This window comes from Penicillium canariense, assembly GCF_028826845.1.
Source record: "Penicillium canariense strain IBT 26290 chromosome Unknown utg000008l_segment0_segment0, whole genome shotgun sequence".
Taxonomy (NCBI): domain Eukaryota; kingdom Fungi; phylum Ascomycota; class Eurotiomycetes; order Eurotiales; family Aspergillaceae; genus Penicillium; species Penicillium canariense.
Genome location: NW_026622735.1, coordinates 1844991 through 1860826, shown reverse-complemented (window position 1 = coordinate 1860826; position 15836 = coordinate 1844991). Strand labels below are relative to the sequence as shown.

General features: G+C 51.1%; 7 protein-coding genes across 7 annotated transcripts; 3 read left to right on the top strand and 4 right to left on the bottom strand.

Moving 5' to 3' along the window:
* Positions 1-503: 503 nt before the first annotated feature.
* Positions 504-2993, top strand: N7482_010613 (uncharacterized protein; the record flags this gene model as incomplete). Its single annotated transcript, XM_056692737.1, has 4 exons — positions 504-578; positions 708-1471; positions 1537-2210; positions 2278-2993. 4 exons carry the CDS (start codon positions 504-506, stop codon positions 2991-2993), a joined length of 2229 nt encoding a protein of 742 aa, XP_056538694.1.
* Positions 2994-4001: 1008 nt separating this feature from the next.
* On the bottom strand, positions 4002-4478 carry N7482_010612 (uncharacterized protein; the record flags this gene model as incomplete). Its single annotated transcript, XM_056692736.1, has 3 exons — positions 4002-4129; positions 4199-4383; positions 4441-4478. 3 exons carry the CDS (start codon positions 4476-4478, stop codon positions 4002-4004), a joined length of 351 nt encoding a protein of 116 aa, XP_056538693.1.
* Positions 4479-5716: 1238 nt separating this feature from the next.
* On the bottom strand, positions 5717-6958 carry N7482_010611 (uncharacterized protein; the record flags this gene model as incomplete). The annotated part of the gene is made up of 1 exon (XM_056692735.1): positions 5717-6958. The coding sequence occupies one exon, from the start codon at positions 6956-6958 to the stop codon at positions 5717-5719; it is 1242 nt and encodes a 413-aa protein (XP_056538692.1).
* Positions 6959-7409: 451 nt separating this feature from the next.
* N7482_010610 (uncharacterized protein) lies at positions 7410-9535 on the bottom strand (the record flags this gene model as incomplete). The annotated part of the gene is made up of 2 exons (XM_056692734.1): positions 7410-7985; positions 8024-9535. The coding sequence occupies 2 exons, from the start codon at positions 9533-9535 to the stop codon at positions 7410-7412; spliced, it is 2088 nt and encodes a 695-aa protein (XP_056538691.1).
* Positions 9536-10594: 1059 nt separating this feature from the next.
* On the top strand, positions 10595-12012 carry N7482_010609 (NADH kinase POS5; the record flags this gene model as incomplete). The annotated part of the gene is made up of 3 exons (XM_056692733.1): positions 10595-10721; positions 10774-10885; positions 10950-12012. The coding sequence occupies 3 exons, from the start codon at positions 10595-10597 to the stop codon at positions 12010-12012; spliced, it is 1302 nt and encodes a 433-aa protein (XP_056538690.1).
* Positions 12013-13172: 1160 nt separating this feature from the next.
* On the top strand, positions 13173-14071 carry N7482_010608 (uncharacterized protein; the record flags this gene model as incomplete). Its single annotated transcript, XM_056692732.1, has 2 exons — positions 13173-13289; positions 13430-14071. 2 exons carry the CDS (start codon positions 13173-13175, stop codon positions 14069-14071), a joined length of 759 nt encoding a protein of 252 aa, XP_056538689.1.
* Positions 14072-14284: 213 nt separating this feature from the next.
* Positions 14285-15783, bottom strand: N7482_010607 (FAD-binding oxidoreductase; the record flags this gene model as incomplete). The annotated part of the gene is made up of 3 exons (XM_056692731.1): positions 14285-15108; positions 15168-15291; positions 15370-15783. 3 exons carry the CDS (start codon positions 15781-15783, stop codon positions 14285-14287), a joined length of 1362 nt encoding a protein of 453 aa, XP_056538688.1.
* Positions 15784-15836: the final 53 nt, after the last annotated feature.

The window sequence follows — 15836 nt, the reverse complement described above, 5'->3', positions numbered from 1 at the left end:
CTTTTTTGTCTGTAAATTATTTGTCAGTAAATTAAGAATATATATATTGATATGGAGGACCTCTGTGGTGTGAAGTGGTGCGTAGTACCTAATACCTAGCGATCGTTTAATAGGTAGTGCAAAACCTCAGAATAACGGTAGATCCACACCCAGCGTAATCTGGCCCATCAGCTAGGTTAATTTTAGCCAGAGAGTGTACCCTCAGGAGAGCAATCTGCACACGCACGGAGACCTTTGACGGTTCTCTTGCGTCACGATAACGAGGACCTTGGCGGGGCTAGATTGCCCGGTCGGAGCCCCACGACACACCGAGAATTGTCATTTCCTTGCTTTTTACTATTTTTACTCGATACTCTTAGTGTAATAGGTGCAATGGTCTAGACTAGACTAAATCAAAGTCATGAGGAATTTGGGGTGACTGAACCATGGATAGACCCAACATGCGGTGACTGCATGAAAGTCGAAAATGCCGATCATATAACCGCATGGTTCTGTCGGTTCAAATGAACTTCAGTATCACGACCGACTGGAGCCTTCAAAAGTTTCCCGATAGTTACCTTGTTCTTCTAAGAACTGAAGTAGGCTCGTTATGGCTAGCAGCGTCTCTACGAGCGGCGCTAAAGTTGAGAGATGGACGACTGTATATCAGTGCCCACTGAAGTCCCAGCTGCGGAAAGACGACTGGACTGGGCCGCCATTCAATGTAGGAAGCTGTTTCACGTGGGGTGAAGCTCCATATTAAACCCTCGCAGGCTATCTATGCAGGTGCGGCAGTTCGATTCCACCTCCTGGCTGGAGCGACCATCGCCCTCGCTGTGCGCGATTGCACGTATCCGCTGGACTTTGCGCAATTCGAATTCCCTAGCGGCAGTCGCCGCGATGGTTGGGAGGGGCTCACGAAGTTTATCCTAGAGAAGGCTGCAGATTACCAGGAGAAGCACAGCCAAAAGTTCGTCGGCTTAGCAATGCCGACCGAGCTGCATGAACGATGTCCTGAGCTCTGTTCGCGGCTTTGGGCTGAGCTAGATATTATCCCGATTGTGCTGCGCAGTTCGGAGGAAAAGGTAAGTTTGGGTTTATATGAAGAGAACCTGTCGTTTAAGTCATTAGACGAACACGCCGAGTCAATCGCAAGAAAATGTATCAGGTTGGTCTTTCCCTTTCCAGCTAAGTCCAGCTTCTTACTTCAGCGCAGGTTTTTCGGCCCCAGCCAGGCTCCAGTCCCAGAGATCGGCGTCCGAGGCCTTGTTGAGGTTGACGCCGCATTCCATGTAAAATTCACCCGGCTTGCGGACTATGAGAAAACAGTGGGAGCCCCGACGTGGGCGGCAATTAACAAATATGCCAATGACCTAAAAAAACGCCGGGTAAAGATAGCATTCATGAGTGCTACTCCACAGGGTGGTGGCGTCGCCCTAATGCGCCATGCTATGGTTCGGTTTGCAAATGTACTCGGTGTCGACCTCAGGTGGTAGGTGCTTGATATCGCGGTACCCAGTCTCCCACATCTCCGTTCTCTGCTCACGACTGATTTAGGTATGTCCCGAAGCCGAGTCCTGGTATCTTCCGAATTACCAAGAACAACCATAATATCCTACAAGGCGTCGCACCTCCGGGAACTCGCTTTACTCAGGAAAATAGGGACCTCCTCCATGATTGGGTCCTTGAAAATGCGGAACGCTATTGGTTTAAGGGAACGAGATTTGTAGCTCCCCCGTGGTTTGAGAAATTTCGCTCCTACGCCTATCCGTTACTCCAGGAACATGGCGCACCCCATCCGCCTTGGCATCAGACAAACGGCCCTCTAGTGCCGCCGTGGGATGGCGGTGCCGACGTGATTGTCGTTGACGACCCGCAGCTGCCATGGCTGATCCCACTTATCAAGGAACACACTCCGGACCGACCAGTTATTTTCCGTAGTCACATCCAGATCCGGAGTGATCTTGTCAACACGCCTGGCACCTCGCAGGCCGAGGCCTGGAATTTCTTGTGGGAGGCAATCGAGCAAGCAGATCTCTTTATCAGTCATCCCGTACGCGCCTTTGTCCCGAATGATGTGCCACCAGAAAAACTCGGATATCTGCCGGCGTCAACAGACTGGCTGGACGGTCTCAATAAGCCCATGACTGACTGGAGCGCCTGTTACTATGGGCGGATCTTCAACTCGAAGTGCCGGGAGCGGTATATGCCGAACATTGCATTTCCAGATGGTGAGATATTCCAGCGGTTTTGCTCCCTACTTCTACCTAGAAACCACGCAGACTGACATCAAGGTAGAGGACTACATCATACAGGTTGCCCGATTTGACCCTTCAAAAGGAATCGAAGACGTCCTCGCCTCCTATAAGGCGTTCCACAGGCGCCTCGTCGAGGCGGATCCGGACATAAGACCTCCTAAACTGATCATCTGCGGACACGGATCAGTCGATGATCCGGACGGCTCGATCGTCTATGAGGCTGCCCTAGCTTTTGTCGAGCGGCACCTCGAGCATATCCGGTCACAAATTTGCATTATGCGTGTTGGCCCCAGTGACCAGGTGCTTAACGCTCTTCTCCACAACGCAAAAATTGCCCTACAACTCTCTACCCGCGAAGGGTTTGAGGTCAAGGTATCCGAGGCGTTGCATATGGGTAAACCGGTGATCGCGACGTTAGCCGGCGGAATCCCGCTGCAAGTACAGCATGGTAAGAACGGTTTCCTGGTCGATGTCGGTGACACCGAAGCGGTGGCAAACCATCTCTTTGAACTGTACATGGACCAGGAATTGTATGATCGCATGAGCAGATACGCAGCAAGCAGCGTCAGTGACGAGGTTAGCACTGTGGGCAACATCTTGTCGTGGCTGTACCTGGCATCGAAGTTGTCGAAAGGCGAGAAAATCCAGCCTAATGGACGCTGGATCAACGACATGGCCCGCGAGGGGGCGGATGAGCCGTATACCCCAGGGGAGAACCGGCTTAAACGCGTGTTGTCGACGGACGCAGCGAAGTGAGAAGATATTCGGTCTTATTACGAAAAATACTCATTTCTTTCTCTTGTTTCTTCACATTGGATCTTCAAATTTGTACGCAGAAGGTCAAACATTATGCAGTAACCGGAAGCAATGAAATGATTGTAGAATCAATCCATGAAGCATAGCTCGGCAAGGAATCATACCTATGGATCCTTGTTTTCCAGTTTGCTGGCGTGGCTTGTAGAGCGTAATTAGAATAAAACTCAGCCGTTGTCTTTGAGAAAATAGAACTATAGGATTAATCAAAGACCTTTTACTGTGAATAGCACACAGTTAAGAGGTGCGGGGTCCAAGTCATCATCGCAGCTTCCTGTTTATATGTGAAAGACTATATATCGCCCCCACTTCCCCCCCCCCGCGCGTGTGTCGACCTAAATAACAACATAAAATGAAGAGGCACACACACACAATACGAAAAAGAAAAAAGTTATACGTCGCTGTAAGTTCAACTGTGCAGGAAACGGTTGCCTATTCATAATGCAATACGATCACTTTCCGGAATCCTGGACCCTAAATATATTCGGGCCCTGTAGAGGGGGTATAAGTGTCTTGGCAAAAGGGGGAAGATTTCCTTGCACCTCCCACTAACTCCCCTAATATTAGAGGGTTTCATACCCAAGTCAGGAATGTAGTATGCTGAAGGTATTTTAAGTCATATTGAAAAGGGGAGACGCTCATCAAACATAAGATACAAATGGTCTCGAAGATCGATCGCGATCCCCGGAACAAATTGACCGGCAAGTATATCGTACACGCTTTCATAGTCATACAAAGAAATTACATGACGCCTGGCGCTCTGGCACCATATCGGATTTTTCCAGGGGAATATGATTTTTGAGAAGGTTCAAGGAGGCTTGGATAGCGGAGGGAAGGCAGTCCATGGTCATGGAAAGAAGAAAGGTAGGCGAATGATGTCGAGGAGAGAGTCGGACGGAGTCGTCTTGGGCTTCGGACGGTGGCGGGCAAGGTCGTAGGGGCTGAATGACATCATTTCTCACCCAACAGCTCCTTGCGCATCTCCTCGCGTTGTATCCTCGACTCCTCCTTCGCCCGAGCGCGCTGCGCCTCGATCCGCGCCTGCTCCCGGTCCCGCTCTTCTTGCGCGGCGTACCAAACTAATTGTCAAGCAATGCCGCGTTAGCAATGTGATTTTTACTGATGTCCGCCTTGAGCTTCAAACATACTGGACTTGTCCGATTTGGACCACACCTTCAGCTTCTGAACATAATCGTCGAACTCCTGCGCCTTGCGATCGCCCTGCTCCGCACTGCGCTTCTGCAATTCCGGGTTGTAACGCTTGACAAGCTCCTCGTCCGAAGGGCGGAGATATTGCACAAAGGCTGGGCCACCGACCGAGATGAGGATACCACTAAAAAACCAGGCGACATTAGCTTGGGACTGTGTCGGGTCCGATGGCGACACTCACCCTCCGATCACTTTCGCCCACAGTCCAGCTCGAGACATTTGGATTGTATTTCGCACAGATATCAAGATGCGTATCACAGGTTATTGAAGCTCGACGGTACTCTGAGGAATTTCGTCGAAACAGGTGCTGTGTAGTAACGACTTCGAGGGGAGGAAGTCGGCGAGATGGAAACTTGGCGCGGATCGCTAAGTGCAAACCCAACAAACACCGGCTCGCGGTTAATCCAATCGCGAACCGGCGATTGCAAGTCTAATCCCGCCCTCATCCTCTCGAAAAACGTGGGGTAGCAATCACAGCAAAGCGTCTCATGGATGACACTGGAACAGAGGAACAGAAATCCTTTTCCTTGATATCGACGAAGTAGTTCTTCCGTCCACTCTGGTCGTACTGACATCCCTCTATTCCATCGCATCGTTATTTCTTGCATGAAGAGAACGCACAGCTTTCGAGCTTGGTTGATTTCATTTATTGAACCAGGCGTCGATTGATGTCTGGATTGGAGGGGAAGGATGAGTACTTTTGCAGAATACGCCCCTGAATGCAGGGGTCCTGCATCCTAGAGCTGGCCGTCAAAGACGTTCTCTCCGTTATGAATCGATCTCGCGTTTATAATGGCGATCGCGGGTCCTTCGTGTCCCATGACGGAAACCGAAAAGCTGGAAGAAGGACAGTGGTTTGTACCACTTAGCAGACTCTCAACAGGTCAGCCATATATTGCAGATCTCGTATTACGTTATGCATCTTTTCTTCGACTGGACAAACATAGGCAACATACTACACCAACCAATGATCGCACTTAGCTTGTCCGCATGCGATTGCGATGTAAGGAAAGGGAGCGTAGAGATCATAGTACAGCAAATGTGGAACTTGCAGCTATCTCGTGGGTGGGGTACGTCGGCAATATACAGTAGTGAATCAAGTCCGTCTGAACAGCATCTAGATTGGACGACTCCAAGGGCATCGGTGGCTGTAGCACCACTCGAGCTGTCTCTATAGTCCATCAAACACATGTCTTGTCGCCCCGCTCCGATGCGGTGAAGAAACTTACTATTGGACACCAAGCCAGACAAGTAATGATGCTTCTCTATATCCCAGGCAAATATGTTGATCAGATGATAGAAGACTGGTTGACCTGACAGATAGTGCATTGCCCGATGACGCTCATCCGTAGATTCTTCATATTCCATCTGGGCATTGCCTCATCAGATATTTGATGATTTTATTTGTGGTTCATAAGATACGTTTGGCATCGTTGGATTCTCTGTAGCTCACGCCCCTAGGCCATCCCTATGATTTTCAATGGTCCGTTAACTGCTATCACTTGTGTCTCTCCGGCAATGGTTAGAGATATCTTCCAATGCAGCATATGAGAATGCTTGATGTTGTAAGTCACAAAGTCAGGATATATCATCGATATGTAGCCAAGAGAGAGTCCACAAGAAGTCAGACCATGGGAACCGAGGCCCAGCTGAAAGGCCTGACCGAGATCAATAGCGGAGTTGCCTTCGCTGGGTGAGAGACGCAGAGGGCGTTGAGCCTTCTGAAAAACCGACTCGAGCCGAAGACTAGACGATGACGAATGCTGGTTATTTCGGGTCGCTCGATCCCAAGGGTCCCCCGCGCGAAGGCTGGTGCGACTGATCAAAAAGACTTTTATCCCATTGGTCTGGATATCCTGCGGCACCTCCTTGATAGAATTACTGATCTTGTCATCTAGTGGTAGGACTTCCAACACAAGTGGGAACGCTTGTGACAGGCTGAGTTGAATAATGCGGGGTGTGGTGAGGTTGACTCGGAAGTGGAACTCGGGGACTTTGGAAGAGCCAAAGAACTTGAGGGTCTTTTGTTTGACTGATAGATCTGTGTTCTTCAACCCTGGCAGCAGTCGCTGGCTTCGGACTTTCTGTGTAGCCGATAGCTGAATGACTTGGTCTGGCTGGCCCGCATTGTCGACCGAGTGCCGTAGCGTGATCGGCCAAGTGGCCGTATAGTTTTTGAACGAGCCAAATTTATATCTCAATTGAGCGCTTAAATAGTACTCCACAAAGCACTCTGAGTCTGCGCTGCCACTCGAGGCACCTCCCAACCAGCAGAAGGTCCCCGGCAACGTGTGATGGGCAGGATGGTCCCAGTTGAGGGGAAGGAAGCTGGCAGCCTGAGCATGGCCCTTCATCACAGAACGTCTTGGTTTTAATGGGATTTGGATTGAGAATGGCCAACTGAGCGACTCGGTACTTTCTTCGGGGAGATGTAAAGGCCCGCGGAAGATGACTTCTGGCAGCCTCTCGAACAGGTGCCACTCATCGCTGTATTCCCTGTCGGACGAACTAGTTTCTTGTACAAATCGAGTTTTCACGCGGCCTATCAAGGATAGAGTCACGGTTGCCTCGGGGGTGACGATGTGTGCGTGGCGCACCAAGTTGCCGATGATCACGTCGCCCGGTGCGAAGGTCCAACCTGGAGGGGCTGCGACGTCGAACTTGAAATCTTTATTTCCGGTCTTCCTCTGCGGAGGCATTTTGATCTCCTGGACAATGATTTCCCGGTCTCGTCTTCCAGCTCCCGGCCGAGGAATGCAGGGCTAAATACATCCTGAAAGTTGAGGATTGCCGGGGCTTAGGGGGCGAAAAGCCCCGGCGGGCGTGCGACTAAAACCGGGGGCCAGGGCAAGCATAGCCACCACACGGCCCAGCCGTTACTCTCGTCGAATGTATGGACCACGCTGTCATTGTAGCTACAAGTAGCAGTTGTTTAGTGATTTTCTAGGAGATGGAAGGAAAGGACCACGTGCAAGGTATATGAAACGAGACATTACAACTCCGATCTCCACTCAGCGGTCTTCGCGCACTAGCAAATGTCTCTCTTTCTTCAACTTGAATTCGTTTTCACGGCCCCATGAACATCCTTAGGAATAAATCACCCACAACAAGCTTTCACACAGTTTCTGCCCCCGACCCACATGCTTGATACTAAAAATCTCCGCGGGAAAAAGTATTCCGTCCTCGGTGAGCAATCGAAGCTGATATTGACTCCCAGGAAACGGGGGCCAAGTAATGCGGCAAGGTCTTAGCATTGCCATCTCGATCAAAATAGCGAGATGTTTCTGGCGTCTCCGTACCCGTTAGCGCCTCGCTATCAGAGGGCCAGTCGGATTCTTGCAAGAGATGATCGTCATCCAGCGAAGTTGATAATTTCAGACGGCCATAATCCCGCAGGGGGAGCTCTGGACTGGGAATGGTGGAGATAATGAAGTATCGACTGGTACTTGGGGGTGTTGGCAATACCGCAGCATCTGGCATCGCGACATCTGTGATGACGGCGGGAACACGGGCACGAGGCAACTCCACCTCAGTCGAAATATCTGAATCGTTCGCCACCGAATAGGCAGAGCTAGGGGTATCTTGTCGCCGGTATGGGGCCTCCGGTGACTGCGACATAGCGTCTTGCTCCTCTTCCGTCGACTCGGAGCAAGATCCATCATCGCTTTCAGGCGGTACATACACGACTGATTCCGTCTCAGAGCGGGCAGCCCCCCGCAGGCTGTACTTTGGGGATAATGGGCCTTTTCACGCGGGAAGGTTACTTTATTCGCGCCGCTGGGAACCGGCGAGTGCGAGGGGGCCCTTGTGTATTCCCCATAACCGCAGGGCTTGCTCCACGACTCCCAAATCCCAACTGCAACCCGTGCACAGTATTCGATTGGCACACCGAGTTGCTCGGCCAGCCGTTCCAGTACACTTTGGTGCTCCACATAGGCACCGATGTTCTGCAACAGAGCCCTTCGCAGCCAGAGATCAGAAGTTTTCTGAAGCTGGATGAGAGGCAACTGGAGAAACTGCTGAATCTCAAGGTCCACCGAGGCGATCTCCTGCAGGGTAGTAATCTTGAAGGAAGCAATAATAGCGTCGGTGGTAACTAGGCCCCAGATCTCAAATTCTCCATAACCCCTCCACCGATGCACAGTCGTCTTGGTGATCTGTGTAAGAGGCTGCGCCTTGAAAACGGGTGTTCGGAGCTTGAGCGGGTCGATGATGGTCACGATAGCACCTTCGCCCTTTCGAAGGGCCCGATGGATCGGAGTCAGTGGCCCGGTGCACGTCGAGATAAAAGGGGTAAGAACATGTTCCCGGGTTACGTGAGCCGTGAAAAAGTTGAGAAACCGCTCCTCGGACAGATCTTCAGGCCCAAAAAAGGGTGAATTCGTATCCGCAAAGGACCCAGCTCTGAAGAGACTCCTGCTATTCACGCCCTGAGAATCGATGTTTGACCACCGATACAACAGGGGTGGAAGATCGGCCGCCTCACATATTCCAGGGATGTTTCTGATGTTACCTTGGCCAATGGGATCCTGGCCCATTACATCTGCTACCGCCCTATGGCGCATTCCGTCTGGTGCAGATTGCCTGGTGAGGCTCTCACAAGAGTGCTCGGAGGGATCCGAAACTTTATCAATGCTGAATTCAATTTCCAGCATAGGCACATTGCCATATGCGCTTTTGCCTTCCCTTTCACACCAGAGGCAGACCTTATCATGACTGGTCACCAACTGTTCAAGAGCCTTGCTCGGAAGGTCGCTGGGGATCATGGGTTGTACGCTGGGTGAGACGGGTATCTCCACAACGAACTTGGGAGATGAGGTAACCGCTGGAACAGACTGCTCGATACAGTTTAAAGAAGAGCATGGAGATCCAAGTCCATCGCGGGGACTGGGGGTCCTGGGGGGACTGGGAGTGTCATAGGTGCCCTGAGAAGGTTGATCCTTAGCAGCATTGCTGCCCACGAGCGGACTAGCCGCGCAGGAGTTGACCACGTCTGGGCCACGGGCACTGACTGGGCTTGCCAGAAGGACGGATGCCATGAACTCTATCGGGTTATCCTCGATATCGAATTCCTCCTCCTCCGAGATGGTGATGGTGTCGCTTATCTTTTCGGGGAGATCGATGTCCAACTGAGCCGCAGTGAAACGAATGAGATGGATGATATCTCCCCACTCGCCATCCCGTCGAAAGTCCGTGTCAATGTGAACATGGTACCATACCGGATGCTTCGTCCTCTTCATCCAGTCCCACTGGGTGTTCAGGGCGGGGTAAGGCATGTTGGCGGTGCCGAATCCGCAATGAACCAGATCTTCTCTGAATATCTTCGAGAAGATCGCCGATAGGCTGTCCCTATCGCAGTGAAAGAAACGATAAAGACAACACAAGACCTGCCGATGGTATGTGTCCCAAGACAATTTGGCTCTCTTGTGGGCACCGGACTGCTTCATTTTGGGCAGGGAGTGTACCGAGATACCGTGTGATAGGGAGATTTGACCAGGTTGATTACAGGCACGTTGACAAAGGAGACAAGGACAGCCACAGACTCAGCACACAGGGTAAGCGGTGTCTGGTTGAGAAGTTGTGCTGACAGCAATAGAGAGTGTGAGATAGTGAGAGGGAAGAGGGGAGGAAAACAAGGCGAGAGATGAAAGGCGAGGGGAGAGATGGAGGAAGCGAATCCACGATGCCTCACCTGAGGAAGCAGCACGGCTGAGAATGCTCACTGTGAGTTACCAACGTACGGACACTCCAGAAAGATTCCGTCCTCTACTTAACTACATGATCAGCAGACAGCATGGTAGATAATCATTAGTTGGATATCCCGTCAAGAGGAGTGAAACGTGCCACCCTCGACCAATGATATGGAGTACTTTGATCCTCTCATTCTCTGCTCTCTTATAATTTTAGAATTGGGCCACCCTGGACTTCGAGGCGTGCGTTTATGCCGTGATCATCGGGATATATAAAAAGTGAATACACCAAAGCGCAATGGACGGGTCATCGTCCACTGCCATGTATACAGTGGGCCCTCTCCTTCTACACGGCTATCCATTTGGACTTGTCGGCAAAATCGCCATGGCCAGCTTCGCGATGGGAAAACCCAGCAGGATCAATCGATTCTCTCGGCGTGATGGACAATAAACGAGAGCGGTGACTGTTCTGCCGGTCCTACGTCACAGCGCGGCGGTGCGGCGCATTCGAGGCGAGGACGGACTCGCTCTCGGGCTTCGACCGACCAGCTACTTTCCATATAGGGCTTGATGGTCGGAGACAGGGATATGTGATCGGCAACGGTTGAGAGCTTCAATATCTGCCGTGACATTCCCCATCCCACCATGCAGTGTCTCCTCCCTCGAGGGATCCCGGGCCAGTTCCAGCGGCGCTGCTTTTCGTCTTCCGTGCCGCGTCACGAAATCCGCGACGTGAGTGCTTTGCCGCAGCGTTTGATTCCCAAATACCAAGGTGAGAGATTTTATCCCGATGCACTTATTTTTCTCAATCTAACTGCTGCTAGAAAACCATGGTGAGCTTTTGTCTCTGCAATGGCCGGCACCGCCACGGAATGTCCTCCTCGTGCGGAAGGACTGCGCGCCCCCAGTGACCCAGTCGCTGGTGGAATTTGTGAAGTACTTACGGATATTTTCTTTTCATGCAACGTCTCGTATCACTGACGGGTTCTTTTTGATGCAGTCACATTACCTCTACGTACCCATCCATCGCCGTCATCCTCGAGTCCAAGACTGCCGCCGAAGTCCACGAGTCACTCTCCCACCCGGTCTACTCGGCCTCATTGGAAGACAAACCCACCGCATTCCACGATAAGGTCGATCTAACCGTCACGCTGGGTGGAGATGGGACCATCTTGCACGCAGCCTCGCTGTTCGCTACATGTTCCAATGTCCCCCCGGTTCTGTCATTTAGCATGGGCACCCTGGGTTTCCTCAGCGAGTGGAAGTTTTCCGAGTTCAAACGCGCCTTTCGAGAGGTCTACATGTCCGGTGCTGGCGCCGGAGATCGCACACAGGTCCTCGAAAGTACCCGATCGGAATCAGAAAATCAAGCCGGACTGGGAAGCCAGGAGTCATCGCTCGGTCCGACCGGATGGTCGTCTGTCCGAGGGCAATCCATGGGTGCAAGCCGTGGTGCCCCCATTCTTATGCGCAACCGACTCAAGGTCGGACTGTTTACGGCCGACGGCCAGGAAACGACGCCGATCCGGGGAAAGACGGATCACGGCCAAGGCGCGTATGTGATGAATGAGCTGCTCATCCATCGCGGCAAAGAGCCCCATCTAGCGGTGGTGGACATCTTTGTGGGCGGCCGGTATTTGACCGAGGCCGTCGTGGACGGAATCATCATCTCGACGCCGACCGGAAGTACGGCATACAGTCTGAGCAGTGGCGGCAGTATTGTGCATCCCCTGGTCCCATCCATCCTTCTAACCCCGATCTGTGCAAGAAGTCTCAGCTTCCGGCCGCTAGTTCTCCCCTCCAGCACCCCGATCACCTTACGCCTAAGCGAGAAGAACCGTGGCCGGGAGCTAGAGGTCAGCCTGGATGGCGTCAACCTGGGCCGAGGCATGGCGGTTGGCATGGAGGCTCGTGTGTGGAATGAGGAGATGAGACATGGCAAGAACGAGTGGCAGGGCGGCGTGCCTAGTGTCATGCGTCGGAGTATGGGGGGTGAAGCCCATGCAGGATGGGTGGGCGGTTTGAATGGCCTGCTCAAGTTCAACTATCCCTTCGGCGAATGAGTCGACATCGCTGTTCTGTGTATATTTTAGATACCCAGTCGCACTCTAGAAGCTTTTTAGAAGTGCCTGCATCTTTGAAGAGATTTTAATATTGTTTGCATCTAGCTGTACACCGTGCACTCTTTTCGATGGCCAGTCTTGCATGTACACAAATTGACACATCAAGACTCGAACATTTAGCTTGTTTATTTTTTTTATTCTAAAAGATACTAAATCGCCGCATCGTGCAAACAATCTCTCATGTCCAACCACGAGTCTTGTGATTCAAAGCATATTAAGATATCTCAAAGCACCTGTTTATTCGCAACCACGGCTCCGCGTACGACCGTCGAGCAAACAAATGCTGACTTCTACTTTGGCAGCTTCACATCGAATGCTGAGCCCCCACTCTGCCCTTCACGAAGCGAAGCAAGCCATCGGTTGATCCAAGGACCGAACGATGAGAATTTAAAGCCCAACCCTGAAATTATACCTTCCAACCCCCCGGCATACAATGTAGCCGGAGTAAAAATTAGCTCGGAAATTTTCGTATGAATCCAGAAATCCTACATCACGAAGTTTAACGACATCTTATTTCTTCAAATGAAGTTACTGACCGACCATCTTAGCTGTTGTCACGATCAATCGATGTCGTTGTTCTCGAATAGCTACAGCTGAATATAGATAGAGCAGCCTATAAGGGTAATTTATGCTGTACACCATTTGTTGGCAGATGTTCCGTACCTATGTTGAAACTATCCCGAAACAAGGCTCATAATGGTTGTAAGCATATTTAGTATAGTAAGGTTGACGATAGGTAGGGGTCGACAAACACGTTGCCTCTATTCCGCGTGGAAGCCAACTTCCAATCCGAGTGTAAAGCTACTCCAATTGAGCTTGCTTCTGAATATCTTATGATTTAACTCGACTGACTGGTTGGGGACAAATCAGCCGAAAGGGGTACCGACCGCCCTTGTAGGCGTGGATCATTTTGCGATCATTATCACGTATATTTAAAACCTGGCGCCTAGTCTGGTCCCTATAACCGACTATTTCATCCCGCCTTATCCCACTTTTTGAACGTTATCTATACACCCTGGTGCCACCAAGCTGCTTGATAGCATTCTTTCTCACAAAACTCCACATTTAGCGACCTTCCTTCCCTGTTCTCACTCATTGTCATGGATTCAGAAACATATGGGGATAGCGATGGCAACATCGGGAATGGCGAGAAACATAACCGGTTTGACAGGTCTATGGCCGATCTCAAAAAATTCCTGACCAAGTCGATGATGGAGGTAGGTACTGCTTTTGGAACGGAGAACAGGACTCAAAAATTCCAAATATTATTCCCGCTCGTGCCACCCATCGGTCTTTCCCTGTTTATCTCGTTTATCGTTTCCATCCAGCACTAACTCCATTTGCTGGCTATTCACAGGCATGCAAGCTCGATGCATGTATGGACTTGTTTCTAATTGAGCTTAATGTCATTCGCGGGAGTGCCAATGGCTATCCTGATCCTGAGGGTTGGTACACCGGTCCTGAGCTTCCGGAATCAACCCAGTTCGAAAACATCCACGAAGAAAGATTGAACCGCGCAGCGGTAAAGCTGGAAAAAGACATTAATTGCCTCCTTCCAGGGTTTTTGGATAGCAAGACCGCGATCGGTATCCTACATCAGAAGAAGGTGAGGGGAAAGCTTCAGGAACGGTGGAAGCAGCTACGTGGAGATCTCACCCTGTATAGCCCTGACTTCGGCAAGCAATGGCTCCACGACTCTCACAAAAGTCTCCTTAATGCTGCGGTCTCCAAATATCAGCGACAGGCTGAGGATACAGGACAGCATTCAGAGCCTCCTAAACTGAGCCAACTCGCGTTTGAAAAGGCTTGTCGCCAATTAGAAGAGTCTATCTCTGGTGAAAAGGCATCGGCAACTTTTGCCTGTGGAGGGTTATTGCTTCAGCCAGTCACTTCCTACGCCAGTACTCTATTGCACGGATGTCACAATAAAGAAAAACTGAGAGCTACTATTTACTATTTAATCCCCCCCCCAACAACTTTATCGCAATGGGATTTCTAACGCGGCAGAACTTTGGAAATCTCAGTTCTTGCCCGAGATTGCTACTTGAAGGTATCATTCCGGAAGACTTTGATAGCTATGCACCAGCAAATATGATTAATTATGTCCCAAATATTCGATTCGCGTAGAATTATTGTACAGGCCCGCGTCAAAAATCCGTTCTCATGTCTATACAGGGTTACATGCAATGGTTAGTAGGTCCTTTCATCATCGTCACATCTTCCACTGGTTCACATTATCCAGTCCTTGAGTACCAGACAGGTCTCCCTCGTCCAAATAGCCACAGATTCTCCCCTGTGGGTCCCACTTGCGGCGGATTTCCATCAATCGCCTCGCGTTGTTATCCGCCCAAAACTTGGTCTTGCGCACCTGAAAGTCCGAATCCCCAAGATAAGCACCGACTGCTTGTGGCTCAACCCCCTTCATCATATTTCTCACCCATGCCTGGCAGCGGCGATCATCATGCTCCTCCTCCCAGATTGTGTATAGGGCAAAGTAATGGTCAGAGTGCATGCTCAGCGCCATGTCAGGGAGTGTTCTCCGGCTGCAAGGATTCATCGCGTACCACAGCGCAAAGGACTTGCGGTGCGGAAGAGTTGTGAACGCTTCTTCCAACACGGCAGGGACATCGGCATCATCCTTGAGGTATGCATTGTCCGCACAATAGCGGTGCTTCTCTGGGTTCGATTTTCCCTGACTGTTGTATTGCTCCTCGAGGCTGTCCTCCTTGCAGAACCATTCCTCTACGCAACCAGTGGGTCGCGTCTCTTGAGCAGGTCGGAGAGCCTGCTCTGCTTCATGAGGCTTATCTTTCATAGTAACGAACAGAATGAACAGGCGTATCTTGTCGTCGCCATCGGGGTAATGCGAGATGGCCGCAATCTCGGTGTCATGGTCGAAGTCGGGCGAAATTGAGATGACCCAGCTGAGAGCCTCTCGGAACATCTCGATTGGGTATACATAACCAGAAGAGCGGAAGCCCCGCTTAGGGTACGCATTCAAGCGAAGATGGAACTTGGTGACCACTCCAGGAAATCCTATCCAGGTCAGTTTATCAGTCGACGATACACCCCCCACATCACCGGCATAAGGATACCTGGACCGGCTCCCCGTGCTGCCCAATAGAGTTCCTCGTTTTGCTCTGAATTGCAATGAAGCAATTCTCCTTTTGCTGTAACCACATCGACAGCTTGCACTCTCTCACACGCCCAGCCCCAATTCTATAGGAAGGGTCAGCACGTTGATGAGCTATACATCAAGAAACAGGTATATGCTGGCTCTTACGCGGCAATTCCAACCCATTCCCCCTGGAGCAAGAAGCCTCCCAGGCCAACATCGGGACAATGACCGCCGGGAAACATGAGCTGATGATCCTTAACTAGAACGGAGTTCAGTTCTCGGCCAGTCATACTCGGCGACGCTCGAGCAATGCGATTGATGGCATCGATCTCCAGGGTCTTGTAGTTGCCCAAGTCAATAAGAATTGAGTTATCGCGCACACTCCATGCCGCCCACGAATGCCCTCCAGATCGAACGGCGACTCGGCAGTTTTTCTCTGCGGCCAATTTGACGGCAGCCACAATATCCTCCTGGCACGTGGCTTTCACAACTGCCAATGGAAAGCGCTCTGGACGACGACGGTTGAATACCCGGCCAACACGGGCATCTTCATAGGTGGCGTTATCCGCCGAGTCTCGCCAGATGACTTGCATGGTAGATGGTTTGGAGACTTTCTTTTGCGTCGAACCCGTTTTCGCTACCCGCG